Raw genomic sequence first — 15,684 nt, 5'->3', positions numbered from 1 at the left:
GAAAAAATCAGATGTTATACTACCTAATTTATTAGGTCTAAAGTCCGCTCCAGAATTCATCAGTCACTGAAATGAATAGGAAATGGTGACACTGATTTCCATGATATTTGGTGTTCTCAAAGGATCAAGCTAACATGTAGGATATTTCTGTATCTTAATTTATTATCATCCTTTCCCCCCCCCCTTTGTCATTCATTCAATTTCAATACTCACTCACTCACCAAATACTTCCTGGCTGCCAGAAACAATGCTAAGCATGTACGACAGGCTTTCCATTTTCAGCTGAGAAAAGATACTGTCCTATAAGTAACAAAACATGATGTATACCCGAGGGATTGTGTGAATGGCATTTTAAAAATACCATACGTTCCAAAATGGACAAGAGCAAATTGAGAATCCTAAAGTCAGTGGCAACTTTAACATCTTCTCGGTTATCACATTTACCTTGCACTTTTGGTACAACTGCTTTTAAATAGTACACGTAGTACAACAGGATTATAGAAATAAAAAGGAACAACAAAGTAATGTATACGCCACTATCCTAATACCACTCCTATTATTTGCACGCATGTCCTTCTAGTCACTGAATGTCAAGCCTTGCTCTTTAGCAGCATTCTAACAAATCAGAGGATGATCTCCAATCTGCCCTCACTGGCAATGTTGGGAAAGACGGTGGCTCCGGGCCGTGTAAGGTGGAGGAGCCACAAGTGGCCAGAGCAATGTAAGCACACCAGATACCGCCTGCAGGTGTCAAAGTACTGATGCTAAGAGGCTATGCTTCCGCAGGAGGCACGCTGCGGCTTACCTTTTCAGCCTGCTGCAGGACCACCGAGGCAATCCGGTCAAGGAGCGCGGTGCTGAGGTAGCTCGTTTTGGAAATGAGGGAGGCGACGCTCACAACATGCGTGACGTTGATCTCCGCTGCCAGCTGCTGCAGCGTGGCCATGGTGTTCTCCAGAAGGGACTCGTAAAACCAGTCTCCTTTGACGGACCGGAGTTCCTCCCACAGCAGGTCCAGGCTGCTGCTGGCCCGCAGCCTCTGGCGGCCGCAGTGGTCCAACTGCTGAAGTAGTCTCAGCTGCTTCCCGGTGACGCTGCTCAGGTGCGTGTGAGGCTCACAGTAGATCCATTTTGAAATGCAGGTGGCAAAACTGTTGAGGTCACTGAGGTCACACTGCGGCAAAACGGCCTGGATGCGGGCGGTGGCGGCGGCATCCAGGTGGGGCCCGGGGAGCATGGAGAGAGCATAGGCCAGCAGCGCCATCTCATGCGGCACCATGCTCGTCTTCAGGCCGCTGGCGGGCAAGGGAAAAGCGCACGATCAACACTGCACCCTCAAGAGCAAAGCCCCAGCACGGAGCAGCACGCTGGGGGTTGCTCCATCACTAACAGGCAGTGGAAAGACTCATCAATGTAAGGGCGCTTCCAGGCCAAAGAGGCCCACAATGTATCATGAAGGGAACGTCAAGGGTCTGAAGCACACCCCAAATATTTTTAATGGGAAGATAAAAACTTCAATTCCTGGATAACACAAGGAACTAGTTGGATAGAATTTGCGCTGAGGTTCTGATGTGGCAAGAGGAGTTGGTATGAGCTGCTATGGGGCCTGGCACACAGTGGTCACCCAGTACTCCCGGTTCCCATCTAAGTTCTGCTACAGAGGCAAGACAACCTGAAAGCAAACAGAACACATCTAGATATGCAGTTCATCCCATGCTCTACTCCTTTGCCAAACTCTTGCAAAATATCCTACTGCCAGTTACAGAGCAAACCCAAAACTAGGAGCTTTTAAAGAATCTTAAGGTTTAAAAGCAAGAGAAGGGATCATCAAAGTGTCATAGTGAGCTAGCTGGCACTAGGTCCACAATGTCCCAGGCGACTCTGTACGTGAGCAATGAATGCTGAGGTTAGATTACAGAACGAAAAACAAAACAAGTACTTGCAATCTTACCTAAGCAGTAATTCTCTGAGTTTCACAAAAATGTCTTTACTTTGAAAGTGCAGGAAATTCAGTGCTCGAGTTACCTTCAACAACTCCAGCGGTCTATAGGTATCCAAATGCTTATGCACAACTGAAGCGATTCTACAAGATAAAAGATGTATCATAACCAAATCACTCGTTTGTCACCGAGCATTTCCTGAGAGCCACATGCTATTCTGTGTACCGGAGAAATAGCATGAAATACGCCATTAAAATAAAATGAGAGAAGCACTGTCACGGACAAGTGAATGAAATGGTGTCCAATTAAACTTATGAGAGGCCTGAAAAATAGAGCCTTCTTTTTTGAATAAAGTCTCATGGAGGGGGTATCAAATCCCACATTCTCTCCAACAAAAACAGAACCAGGAAGTATTCACGGGTAACAAAACTGACTGACTATTCCCCCCTCAAACCCATTGGGCCCCTCAGAGAGGTGCTTCAAACCAAGGGGAAAATCGTAAGAGGCAGTAAGTTGGAAGGAGTGAGCAGAAAGAATACTACAATAAAGGAACAGATAACAGACATTGAAAACATAAAGCTTAGCATTAAAACGAACATGCCTTTTCTCCTGAAATCTCAGATAAAGAAACATGACGACATGACGTGATTGAAGGTAACTGTGGTGTGAGACAGTTCCAATTCGCAGGGGGGAGAATGACTCGACAGAAACTGCCCTTCTTCAGTCTTCTGCTCTCTCCACTGTCCGAGAGAGGACACTGTGCTGACGAACGAGAGCAGCAACTGCACCAAGAGCTGCCCTGCGTCAGCGCTCTACCTCTACTCTGGAAAACACGGGGAGTAAGTGGTGCCTCCTAAGTGTTAAGCCCTATTTCTTCAAAACCAGCTAGATTATAGGGGCCGGGGGGGCACAATTTATATTTTCCTAAACACACGCACTAAACGATAACTCAAACTTAACACTGCGAAGTTAAGGAAAGATTACTTTTTAATCAGCTGTGAATTTCTACTTTCCATCTCTTCTATTGCTCCCAACACCGCTAGGGCTTGCTGGCTGGTCAGCTCCTCTGACATCAACAAGATGGTTGAAGTAAGTCTAAAAGCAAAGGAAAATACTTACATATTGAAGAACTGATGATTCACTTGTTAAAAAATAACTTGTTTGGATAAAAAAATAATGTGAACAAAAACTGAATTCACTATGTGATTTCTATTTTCTCCTATAATTGCGATATTATTTCACAAATAGTATATAAAATTGCTTTCTTCACAGGAATTAAGGGCTCAATATAGCATAAGATGAAAATGTTTGTTTCCTTTTCTCAGCAAAAATGTTTTCATAAAGGACTTAACACAAAGTTCCGGTGTTTTTAAAATAGTTATACAATGAAATTATTCCAAGTTTGAAGATTAAATATGAACTAAGCAGTAAGCCAATGTGCTTATTTTCCCTGCATAATGGAAGTGTTATGTACTGACGTCTTACGATGAACACAATACATGGAAAATGTGAATAAACAGCCCATTTTGAAACCATCCAAAGTGGGCAATGATAAAAGGAGTAAACTGGATCTTTTCAGATCACCGAGAAAACGGGAACGAAACATGAGATCTGAGGCTAGCAGGATAAAATCATTTTTTCTACTCTTCCCGGATGGCGCCACACAAACCCGGCCAGCCAGTATTTTCTTTATCGCAGGCTTCAAGCCCAGGTTTCCCAGGGATTTTCCAGCCCCTTGGTCCTCCACCCCCGTCTTACTTCTCTGCCCATCGGGACCCTGGAGGGCAGAGTAGAAATGCTCCCGTGGGGTTTCCGAGACTGCCAATCTTGACGGGGGTAGAAAGTGGCAGGTGGATTTGAACTGCTGACCTGCAGTGAGATGCCTAATCCACTATGCCAGCAGGGCTCCTTTTTCGGAGCACACCCGTTGCCACTGAGCCCATTCCAGCTCCTGGTGACCCCACGTCTGTCAGAGGGGAACTGCGTTCCAATGGGTTTTCAAAGGCTGGGACCTCTCAGAAACAGGGCTGGGGCTTTCTTGAGAGAACCGGCATCACGCCCCTGCTTACCTGCCCGTACCACCTAGGGACTCCTGCCCATACCACCTAGGGACTCCGTAGAATATGGTAGATTTAACAGCTGACATGCAGATTAAATCAGAGAAAGAATCAGGGAGGAGCCCTTAAGAGTGCTGCTCCTTTACACAGTTTGGCGGGGTGATTTTTGTGTCCTCTGAAACTTCCAGGAAAACCAACCATATAGAAGCCAGGGAGCCCTAATAAAAAAGCATGTTTAGCGGCACTTACTGCGCCTTTTCTTCAGGTCCCGCCAAGGGTCCCAGCACAACAAACAGCTTTACCAAGCCGGCCGGGTCATCACACAGAGGAATCATGGCCGTTAGCTTCTTTTTAGCCGTCTGCAGAAACTCAAAACTGTGAAACTGTAGAGACTGGTACAGCTCTTTTACTTTACTAATAGAATCCAAATCAAGGTCGTTCATGTTGTTTAAAAACACTGTATTACACTTTTCTAAGAGCGGCTGATGGTTATATTTAACATTCCGAAGAAACTGCAGTATTCTCCTTGCAACATTGACCTGGGACGAATCTAGGGTGTCTATCAGGAGCTCTGTTTTGTTTACTAATCTTTCTCGGAAACGTCGTGAGATTAAAGAGGATGTGCTGACCATCACAACAGACAAGGCCCTAAGAAAAGAAAAACATACATTTTCACATTATCGCGGAGTCGTCACCAAAAGGGAAATTAAATGATCATCTAGAGAGAGGAATTAGGAGAAACAGAACAGGCTATAGAATAGGAAGTTTTTCTTAAAAATACAAGTGGGACCTGAAATCAAATTATGTAGAGATGTAGACATTTTAGCCAGAAAGCACTGATAGGCCATTTAAAAATAAAAATCATTTTCTTGTGGGCTCATACAACTCTTAACACATCCATACATGTATCCATTGTGTCAAGAATATTTGTACATATGTTGCCATTATCATTCTCAAAACATTTTCTTTCTACTTGAGCCCTTGGTATCAGCTCCTCATTTTCCTCCCTCTTTCCCCAACTCTCCCACCCTCATGAACCCTTGATAATTTATAAATTATTATTATTTTTTCATGTCTTACACTGACTGATGTCTCCTTTCACCCACTTTTCTGTTGACTGTCCCCCTGGGAGGGGGTTATATCTCAATCTTTGTGATTAGTTCTCCCTTTCTCCCCCACCTTCCCCTGACCCTCCTGGTAATGCTACTCTCAATATTGGTCCTGAGGGGTTTATCTGTCCTGGATTCCCTGTGTTTCCAGCTCTTCTCTGTATATGCTCTGGTCTAGCCAGATTTGTAGGGCAGAATTGAGATCATGATAGTGTGGGCAGGGGGGATTAAAGAACACTCCTAAAGGTCAACAAACAGGTCTGGAACTATTTATATGCTTCCCCCCCCCCTTTTTTGTCATTGGTTTTGTTGCTTTGGTTTTGGTTGTTGTTGTTGCTTTTTTTGTCTTGTTTTTGTGCTAATTACTGTCTCTACATGTCTATGTAGACAAGATAGGATAAACAATCCAGAAGAGCAAACAATGGGACTGATGGTTCTGGGGGACACAGGAGACAGGGAGGCGGGGGAAAAGGAAAAGGGGTTTCAACCAACCCAGGGACAAGGGAACAACAAGTGATCTAAAATCAATGGGAAGGAGGTGTAGGATGCCTGGAGATGCTTGATCAAGGGCAAAGTAACTGAGAGGAATTACTGAAACCCAAATGAAGACCAAACATGATAGCGGGACAAGAGGAAAGTAAAAGGAAATAAAGGAAAGAACTAGGAGGCAAAGGTATTTATAGAAGTCCAAATACAGGCATGTGTATTTGTAAATATATTTTTATATAATGATAGGGAAATAGATCCATGTACATATATTTATAGGTTAAGTATTAAGGGACATTGGGCCTCTACTCATGTACTCCCTCAACATAAGAACACTTTGTTCTAATAACCTGGCATTCCATGATGCTTAGCTTCCCAACAGGATGCTGAAGACAAATGGATGCATAAGCAAATGTGGTGAAGAAAGCTGATGGTGCTCAGCTATCAAAAGATATAGCGTATGGGGTCTTAAAGGCTTGAAGTTAAACGAGCAGCCATCTAGCTCAGAAGCAACAAAGCCCACATGGAAGAAGCACACCAGCCTGTATGATCACAAGGTGTTGAATGGATCAGGTATCAGGCATCATCATAACAAAAAATCATATCATTGTGAATGAAGGGGAGAGTGGAATGGAGACCCAAAGCCCATTTGTAGGCCACTGGACATCTCCTTACAGAATGGTCTCAAGAAGGAGACAAGCCAGTCAGGGTGCGATGTAGCAACGATGAAACATACAACTTTCCTCTAGTTCCTAAATGCTTCCTCCCCCGTCGCCCCACTATCATGATCCCAATTCTACCTTACAAATCTGGCTAGACCAGAAGATGTATACTGGTATAGATAGGAACTAGAAACACAGGGAATCCAGGACCAGTGGTGAGAGTGGGGATACTGGGAGGGTGGAGGAAGGGTGGGTTAGAAAGGGGGAACCGATTACAAGGATCTACATATAACCTCCTCCCTGGGAAATGGACAAAAGTGGGTGAAAGGAGACATCAGGCAGTGCAAGTGACAAAATAATAATTTGTAAATCAAGGGTTCATCAAAGGGTTCATTTGTAAGTTATCAAAATAATAATTTGTAAATTATCAAGGGAGGGAACAGCAGGGAAGGAGAGGAAAAAATGCAGAGCTGATGCCCGGGGCTAAAGTGGAGAGCAAATGTATTGAGAATGATGAGGGCAACGAGTGTACAAATGTGCTTTACACAATTGATGTATGTGTGGATTGTGATAAGAGTTGTATGAGCCCCTAATAAAATGATTTTAAATAAAAAGAGTTGTATGAGCCCCCAATAAAATGATTTTAAAAAAGAAGAAGCGCGAACGCTTCTCGTGCTGTATCAGTTCTCTGGAAACATGTCAGTTGGTATTCTTCCAATTCCTGGAACCTTGTTCTCACTTAAACCTTCAGTGCAGCTTGGACTTTTTCCGGGAGTACCATCAGTTCTTGACGATGTGCTAGCTCTTAAAGTGGGTGAATGTCGACCAATTATTCTGGGCACAGTGACTCATGTAGCACTTCTGCCTTCTTGGAGGCTTCCTGCCCTATTCAGTGCTTCGTCCACAGAGTCACTCAGCACTGCAGCTGGAAGGTTACAGGGCTCCCAATTATTGAGAAACGTCTTTGCTCCAGATACCATACTCATTAAAAGATCATTCTGCCTGGGCTTTTCACTAAGTTCATTCAGAACTTCTATTTTTCAAGAATGTTGGTACACAAGCTGCTTCCAAAGATAGTGTCCCCTCTGAGGCATACAGCCAAGTATGCTCACTGACTATTGTGCAAGACTTTGAGTTCCATAAATTCACAAGTCCTCTCTGGGAACAAAGCCCACCCAAGGAATTGGAACTCCGGGAAGGAGGGCAAGCAAATGCTGATATTCTAACTATTGCTATGACTGTGAGAAATAAAGGCCATTGTTTCTGATGTCAGAGTCTCGTGCCTTCTACCAAGGCCCTGACAAGTCAATTATGACCCATCACAACCCGATACAGTGTTCCCAAGGCTGTAAGTCAGGGGTCTCAAACTTTTAAACAGGGGGCCAGTTCACTGTTCCTCAGACCCGCTGGAGGGCTGAACTATAGTTTTAAAAAAAACTATGAAGAAATTCCTATGCACACTGCACATATCTTGCAAAAACACCCAGTGGCCTGGACAAACATCCTCAGCGGGCCGCATGTGGCCTGTGGGGCTGTAGTTTGAAGACGCCTGCTGTAAATCCTCACGGGAGCAGAGTCTCATCTTTCTCCCATGGAGTGGCTAGAACTTTGAACCTCTGACTGTAGAGGACTAGCTTCCACAACTGAGGGGATCTTAGGGGGAGGTTGTGTAATTGAAGGGTAAATTCAAGAAACAGCAGACAAGACATGCAGGTGCTCACTTCTCCCATGGTGACCGGAACACGTCTCAGGCATGCAAGCCACGTCATACACATACAGAACAGGAAGGGGTTGTATTAGAAGCAAACACGTAACAGGAAGGAGACATGCTGAGGGCATAACATAGCAGAAAAAGGATCTACTAGGGACATACCCAGGACAGGAAGACATATACATAACAAGATAGGCGGGTTCTAGAGTTAAGATGGAGGCTTAACCTTCGCTGTCTCTGAGCTGGGGTGACCTTAGGGTCCCTGAGCTCTTCTCCAGGGAAGCAATCTACGAGACTTATCAGAGGTATGGGCCATGCTTAAGGTGGGGTGGTCTGATCGCTCTTGATGGTAGGCAACCTTCAGGCAGAGAGCCTTCAAGTAGAAACCTTCAAGCAAATAGAAAGCAACCACATGCTTGTAAGCAGAACCTTAAAACTGGCAGTATTACAGGGGCACATGATGGGGAACAACTTTGACTTAGGAGAATGTAATCAGGATACCTCTTCAACTCATGAACGTGAAAGCCTTCCTCTACCAGAATCTGCCTCTCAGACTCCTTCAAATATGAGCGTAGAGAATTTGTCCACATATACTCTCTTCCCAGTTCTTGGTTTCCCACATCTGACCTTGCAGTTAGCAGTCCAGTGCTTACCTCACCCCCAGGGCTCCTATGTCTGCTACCAGTACCATTGACACTCTGGTAAGCTAACTAGTTAGCTTGCATGTAGGTAAACTCTAACACCCTTCACAGGTATCAGCAACACTGTGTTAAGGGTTTTATATTCCTTGTCTCTGCTAACTAGATGTTACTATGCTCCTGTTACAGATGAGGATACTGACTAATAAGAGGTTTAGTAAATTAGCCTAGACACACAACTCAAAATGTAATGAAACTCACTGCCGTCGAGTCAATGCTGACTCATAGCAACCCCCTGTGGGTTTCAGAGACTGTAACTGTTTATAGGAGTACAAAATCCAGTCTTTCTCCCACAGAGAAGCTGGTGGTTTCAAACTGCCAACTATGTGTATCACAGCCCAGTGCATAACCACTACACCACCAGGACTCCTAGTCACACACCTAGGAGTGGCAAACCTGTGTGTGTCACGCGAAACCCAGGCTCTTTCCATCACAACACACAGCCTCTGATTGAGTAATTACCTTAAATCCTGTATGGCTTCCAAATTATTATCCACAATGTCAGCTATTTTTCCCATGAGTGGGCTAAAATTCAAATGTTGATCTGTCAGGCAAGAGGAAAACTTTGACAGCACAGTAATATCAAACCTATTAAATGACATGGACAAAAGAAATCAGTATTTTCTTTTGTTTATACTATATCATAAACAGTTATAAAACAATAAGCAGTCAAAAAGCTGCCTACGTTCTTCACGTATATAGCGTATGTCTCTTTCAAAAATGTTGTTACTACTGTAAAACTGACACATGTTAATAGCTTAAAAGTTGAGTATTAGAGATCGAAAAGGGACAATCACTCAAAACCATTCCAACCATTTGTCCATTAGTTTCTGAGGTGAGTACCATGAGGAGATTCCACATATTACTATAACAGGACACAAGGGGGTTCAGAAGTTCATGGGAAGGTGGGACTAAAAGAGAAAGGAATTGCTCTAGCATCTTTTTGAAGCCCGTTCAAACTGCACAACAATAAAAAAGGACAAACTACGGACTCACATGCAATATCATGTATGAAATTCTAAGCACACGGAGTGATCCACACATCGGAACGCCTAATGGGAAATTCTATTTCTATGAAAAGAAATGAATCTCCACTGCTAGACGCCAAGGTAGTGGTTCTTCTCAGGGTGAGGCTGTGATCGAAGAGGACACGGGAAGAACTTCTGGAACACCGGCTGTGTTCCGTTTCCTACTCTGAGCTCTGTGGCCCAGAAGGCGGTATGAACATAATTGGTGGTTTGATAGGCTATTCTTCAGTGAAATGCTTTCTGTACTAGTACTAAAAGGGGGTGCCGTTATGATTGTACAACTCCTCCTGATGTGAGTAAACTATTGGAATGATTTGTGAGTTATATGCCAATAGTATGAATTTTATGACAACCAAATTGTTGGGGAGAAAACAAAGAAACTAAGGATCCCAAGCAGCCAAAGGTAATGAATGGGTTGACCTTACTTGGGTATTAACTTATTAATTTTTATAGGCATCATAATGGAATTGCAGTTATGTAAATAAATTTAAGAGTCCTTATCTCTAAGAAAAGCTCAGGTGGCACAATGGTTAAGCGCCTGGCAGCAGAAAGGTTGGCAGTTCAAACACACCAGTCAATACTTGGGAGGAAGATGTGGCAGTTTGCTTCCATAAAGATTCACAGGCTTGGAAACCCTATGGGACAGTTCTATCTGTCCTACAAGGCCACTATAGTCGGAATCAACTCAGTGGCAGTGGACTTGGATTATTTCAAAATATACTGAAAAACCAAGGCAAACTCAGTGCCCTTTAATCAATTCTGGCTCATGGTGACTAGGTAGAACTGTGGGTTTCTGAGACTGTAACATTTTACCAAGTGGAAAGCCTCATCTTTCTCCAGCAGAGCAGATGGTGGTTTCAAACTGCTGACCTTACAGTTAGCAGCCCAACATGTAACCACTGTGCCACCAGTACTCCTGAAAATATACTGAGGGGAGGGCTCTATGTTGATAATGACTGAAACTAGATGAGGGTGTACAGGAATTCTTTACAGTTTCCCTACTTTTTATAAATGTATAAAATCTTATATAATATTTCTGAGCCATTGCGGTTGGCCAAAACTGTTACCCTGAGGAAATCCTTAAACCTGAAAACAATTAAAAAGACAACTGCCTTCAGGTCCATCCCGGCTCGTGGTGACTCTATGTTGGATTTTCTAGACCGTAAGTGGTCATGGGTGTAGACAGCCTCATCTTTCTCCCAAGGAGTGCCTGGTGGGGATGAGCTGCTGGCTAGCCTTTCAGTTCTCAGCCCAACACCAGTAGTAAAGAACGTCTGCCATGAGCATTTAAGGAATCATCAAGAGTACTGACATGGATGAGTGGAAATAAGTATAACTCGTTGAACGTAAAGCTCTGTCAACCTTCACCTAAGTCATAGGAAAAAGGCTTTTTCTTAGTGAGCTATATGAGATCAAGGTGGCAACAGTGACTTGAAACGTTAGACGACAAGGGCAATGAGTTCACGGTGAGGTGACAATGGTGAAACAATTCAGTAAAGGATCATGACACAGGTAGTACACTCACAGAATGTAACCAATGGCACTGAATTTTACATGCCACATGGTTGAACTGATGTATGACTTGCTGTGTGTATTTGAACCAAAAGGGAAAACAAAATCACCGAACTGTTCGATTCTGTGATTAACTTAATCCAGGTCCTAAAACAAAGGCCGGTGTATAAGTACACCTGTACCTACCAAAAAATAAGTACAACTGCCAAAGTTTCACATGGCTTTAGTGTTCAGAGGCAATGAAAAGCACAACACAGGAGAGTCTGTTCCTCTCTGTTGCACATAATTAGCTTGCTGGTTTTTTCTTTATCTTGGTCCATCTTTCCTTTCTGATCTTGGTTTCCAATTGAGTAAGAGAAAGAGTTGTTCTGTGTATTCATTTTTAATCCTTCTGTCTCTTTACTTCCTTAACTTTCTCACTAATGTTTACCTGATTCCACCAGTAATGGAGCTTAGCCATCCAGAATTCTTACAAAATCCGTTTTAGGAAATAGTCAAAATTTTACTAAAATGACCTATGCTATGATCTCAACTCATTTATAAATAGAGCTCCTCCAATACCCCCCAAAAAAACCCAAAACGTTCCACATGGAAAAGAGGAGACGCCTGTTCCCATGAAGACGCACAGTCTCCAAAACTCTCTATAGTCACTATGAGTTATACAGAGCTGCTCTGAAGTGGACGCAACTCAATGGCAGTGGGTTTAGGGTGATTCTCAAAATAGGAATATCCTCACAGATTTCGTTCTTGTCTAGATTATCATCAATTATGGGGACATGCTGAAAATACGGCTGTGTATTGTACAGAAATTAGTTTTGAATTTTCTCCACACCAACTGTTCTGAAACTTGCTTTCTTTACCCACTTCTCGCATCACGGAGGCGCTCCGTTTACGGCTTCGTCATAAGGATGGAGAGAGCACTGAACTGGAGTCTTGTTTTTCTCCTTGTGCGACTCCTGCACAGCTAGGTTTTCAGCGACACGGCCAGTCAACCAGAACATCTCCTTCTTATGAGGAGCTTTCCAGAAAAAATTCAAGAAGGCTAGTCCCTGAATGCATACTTATGCGGGAAATCACATAATTATATGCTCCCTGCACTTACTTTGAGGAAAGGACATTTTTAATTATTTTCTTTGTCTCACCAAGACAAAGCACATAAGCACAAATAACCCTCAAACATATGTGAGTTGAAATGCAAGGGGGTAGCTTCTGTCTATCCTCTTCCTGTAGGATTTCACTGTGGCAGCCCTGAAAAACATGGACTTAGATGACGGGATCTGAATGATGTACCCAACATACTTGCCTTTCCAGTCTCCTCCAGGCTTCCATCACTAGTGCTTCAATTAGAGGGTCATGGGCCTCAACACCAAATCTCCAAATGAAGCAAGAGAAAAAATTCTGGATAAGCAAACATTTATAAATCATTAAAAACTCACACAGAGAAAGAGTTATCATGTAAAAGAGAACCTTAAGTTCTTTTTCTCTTTCACAGTCAGCCCTTATTCCTGGTCTATTTCTATTCTGATGTTCTGGAACAGCCTAGCAAACATGTCACAGTCACCACTTTTCCTGATTACAAAACTTTCTGTAGAAAAAAAATGTTTTAAAGTACAGAAAAACTTTAATAGGGAAATAAAAGCCATTTACAACCCTGCTGCTCATAAGCAGACACCATTACCATTTGGGAGCAGTCCTCCGTAGTTTTGTCCCTAGATCCAAGTGAACTACACGGCGATCTTTCACATTTTTGCATCTTGCATTTTCAGTATGTGAAGCGCCAGGGCAGTTGTATGTCCCCATTGTTCACATCATTAAATATTTTGCAAGATACAATTCTTAGTGATTGTATATTATTCCATAATATGAGTATAACATCATACAGCTAAACAATCACCTATTAGAGAATCTTTTAAATGTATCTCAGATTACTTATACTCAATCTTTGAAGCAAAATTAGGTTAATAGTGTTTTTAAAGGTCTTGATAAATATTGTGTCACCAGCACACAAGAGTTCTGTTCCATTATACTTTCAATAACAATAAATATTATATATATACATAAACATAACATTATTTGCCAAATTTTTCTGGGTTTTCCTTTGATACCAGGAAAGATCCCTCCCCTTTTCTTTTTAATGCAATGCCTTTAGACAATTCACGGGATATAATTTGAAAACATTATTATCAAGTATAAATAAGTCTGTGAATTAATTCTACTTACTTTTCTTAGTTATTGAGATCTACTGTTGGGTAGCAATCTAGTGAACCAGTAGGCCCTCGCACGCATACCTCTCATTCATGTAGTTATGAGAAATCAAAGGTCAACACAGGCACAGTTTACTATTCTGATTGTTATGTAGTAAACTGAAGTCTAACTGTACTTATCTTACCCTCAATTTCTTTAGTCAACCACATTCCTACCAATTTTCCAAGAAGCCAGTTACATAGGGTTGAATAATTTCTACTTTCACAAATGATCCTACTTCCAGTCATAAACTTGAACTACGACTAATCAGTTTCACAGAATATCCTTCAAAGTTCTTAAAAGTTATCAGGGAAACTTTTATTGCAGGGTGAGGGGAAGAAAAACCTTTCTGCTTTACAGAGATTTTTTTTTTGAAAAACAAATGACCATTTTCAAGACAATTGAAAAACAAATCACTTACTGTTGCATGATGTACAACACATTCACCAGGGCGTCGTCGTTCATCAATTCTACTTTATCTGTAGTCACATTTCGAAGGGTCATAAATTGGGGGTGGTCTTTGACATATGCAATATTTTTCAACAAGCTGGTCTTCTGCTTTTGGAACTCCCAAAGTATATGAAATGCACTTCCCACCTGCTTTCCTGAGAGTGTGGCTTTGTTCCTTTCAATTAGATCAAATATTTGCTCCTCATCTGTACACTTATTCATCTGGCTAGTTAACATTTCACAACTTGAGGGTCGAAATTGAAATACTCTCCAGAAGCCTGGAACAATAGTTCTTAGACGCTGCATATTTGTGACCAATAAGTCTAGCAAAGAGTTTTCTCTTCAATTACATCACAAGTTGTCTTAAAGAAAATCACCTGAAGCTAGTAGCCAGGTGAAATACACTGGTTTAAGAAGAACTGTTTTTCCTTCAGGTATTTTGCTTCCATTCTGATGATTAGAAATCCCATCCCAACATGCAGCTTCTGTAAAAGGATTGATTTACCATGGTTATACTTAGATCGATAATAAAGTCATCCCCAAGTTGATAGTGGTAATGATTGTACAATGCTTTTTAATATATTCAAATCATAGAATTGTATGGTACATAAACTATATATAGGTCAATTAAACTATGTAATAATAATTTAATCCCCAAATTCAAATTAGAATAAACAACCATTTTCTTTGTATTAACTAAAGACTTTAAGCCTGAACCACGTGGCAAGATTGTATCCAAAATTAAATGCCCAAGGAAAGGGACTTCTTTCTGTACCCTATCTTTAAAATGTTTTTTAAACCAGATATTTACCTAGAATTTTCATGTTTGGCCATAAAAACAGAAGAAGAAAAAACAACTCCAACTCAACTGAATCAAACACAATTATAAAAGAGAATAAATTGTCTTTAAAATCCTAGCATCCAACACTTCTGTGACATAATACAATTTACACACCCAAAGACGAAACTCACTGCCATCTAATCAATTCTGATTCATAATGACAATTTACAAAGGCCTTTTTAAATACATAATGTCATCAGATTCTCTAACCAACCAGAGAGAGGCAGTAGGAATATCATTGCCATTTCAGATAAGGAAACTTAGCTCCAAAGAGTGACTCCACAACCCAAGTCTTTGCTTCTTTCCAACTGAATCGCTTTGTTATGTCAAGCGGTAATTCTATCATTACTATTAAAGAATGCTGTTTAGACCCATCTCTTGTCAGGACAAAAAGCCGGGAGTGCACACGGGCAAGCAGTTCTGCCTCCTGACCCATGTTGCCCTAGGTCACACGGAAACAAAAAGCCCTGCACACAGCAAGGCTCTGCTCACCCACAATTGAAAGTGCGGTGAGGTCAAGTCTTTAGCATAAAAAGGAATCCCTAGCTCTGTCCGGAGGTGAGTGACTTTGAGTCCGTCACTTGACCACCTTAAGGGCTTTGAGGCTGAGGCACGGGTACCACTTGAGAACAAATATAACCCCCAAATCGATGGCCCTGGAGTGGACTGCACCCATAGCCGGCCTACAGGGCAGAGTCGGGGTTTCAAGACCATAAAGGGGCGCGGACTGCCACTTCCCTCTTGCAGGAAGCCAGGTGGATTGGAGCTGCACGCCCTTAGGGAAGCTAGTAGCCAGGTGAAATACACTGGTTTAAGAACTGTTTTTCCTTCAGGTATTTTGCTTCCATTCTGATGATTAGAAATCCCATCCCAACATGCAGCTTCTGTAAAAGGATTGATTTACCATGGTTATACTTAGATCGATAATAAAGTCATCCCCAAGTTG

General features: G+C 42.2%; 1 protein-coding gene across 3 annotated transcripts in view; it reads right to left on the bottom strand.

The window, feature by feature from the left end:
- FASTKD1 (FAST kinase domains 1) overlaps window positions 1-15,684 on the bottom strand; it is a 28,836-nt gene that overhangs the window by 12,609 nt on the left and 543 nt on the right. The window contains exons 2-8 of one of the 3 annotated variants that reach the window (XM_075529474.1): window positions 13,869-14,382; window positions 12,507-12,575; window positions 9,126-9,251; window positions 4,247-4,645; window positions 2,925-3,035; window positions 1,952-2,083; window positions 806-1,295 (exon numbers count right to left, since the gene is read on the bottom strand). In XM_075529474.1, coding sequence (XP_075385589.1) covers window positions 806-1,295; window positions 1,952-2,083; window positions 2,925-3,035; window positions 4,247-4,645; window positions 9,126-9,251; window positions 12,507-12,575; window positions 13,869-14,203 — 1,662 coding nt within the window. In that variant the 5' untranslated portion in view covers window positions 14,204-14,382. Of the gene's footprint in view, window positions 1-805; window positions 1,296-1,951; window positions 2,084-2,924; window positions 3,036-4,246; window positions 4,646-9,125; window positions 9,252-12,506; window positions 12,602-13,868; window positions 14,383-15,684 lie in introns of those variants that run through there. The other 2 variants (XM_075529475.1, XM_075529476.1) reach the window with 2 other exon arrangements.

Source organism: Tenrec ecaudatus, chromosome 13 (genome assembly GCF_050624435.1).
Source record: "Tenrec ecaudatus isolate mTenEca1 chromosome 13, mTenEca1.hap1, whole genome shotgun sequence".
NCBI lineage: Eukaryota > Metazoa > Chordata > Mammalia > Afrosoricida > Tenrecidae > Tenrec > Tenrec ecaudatus.
This window is presented reverse-complemented; position numbering and strand designations above follow the sequence as displayed.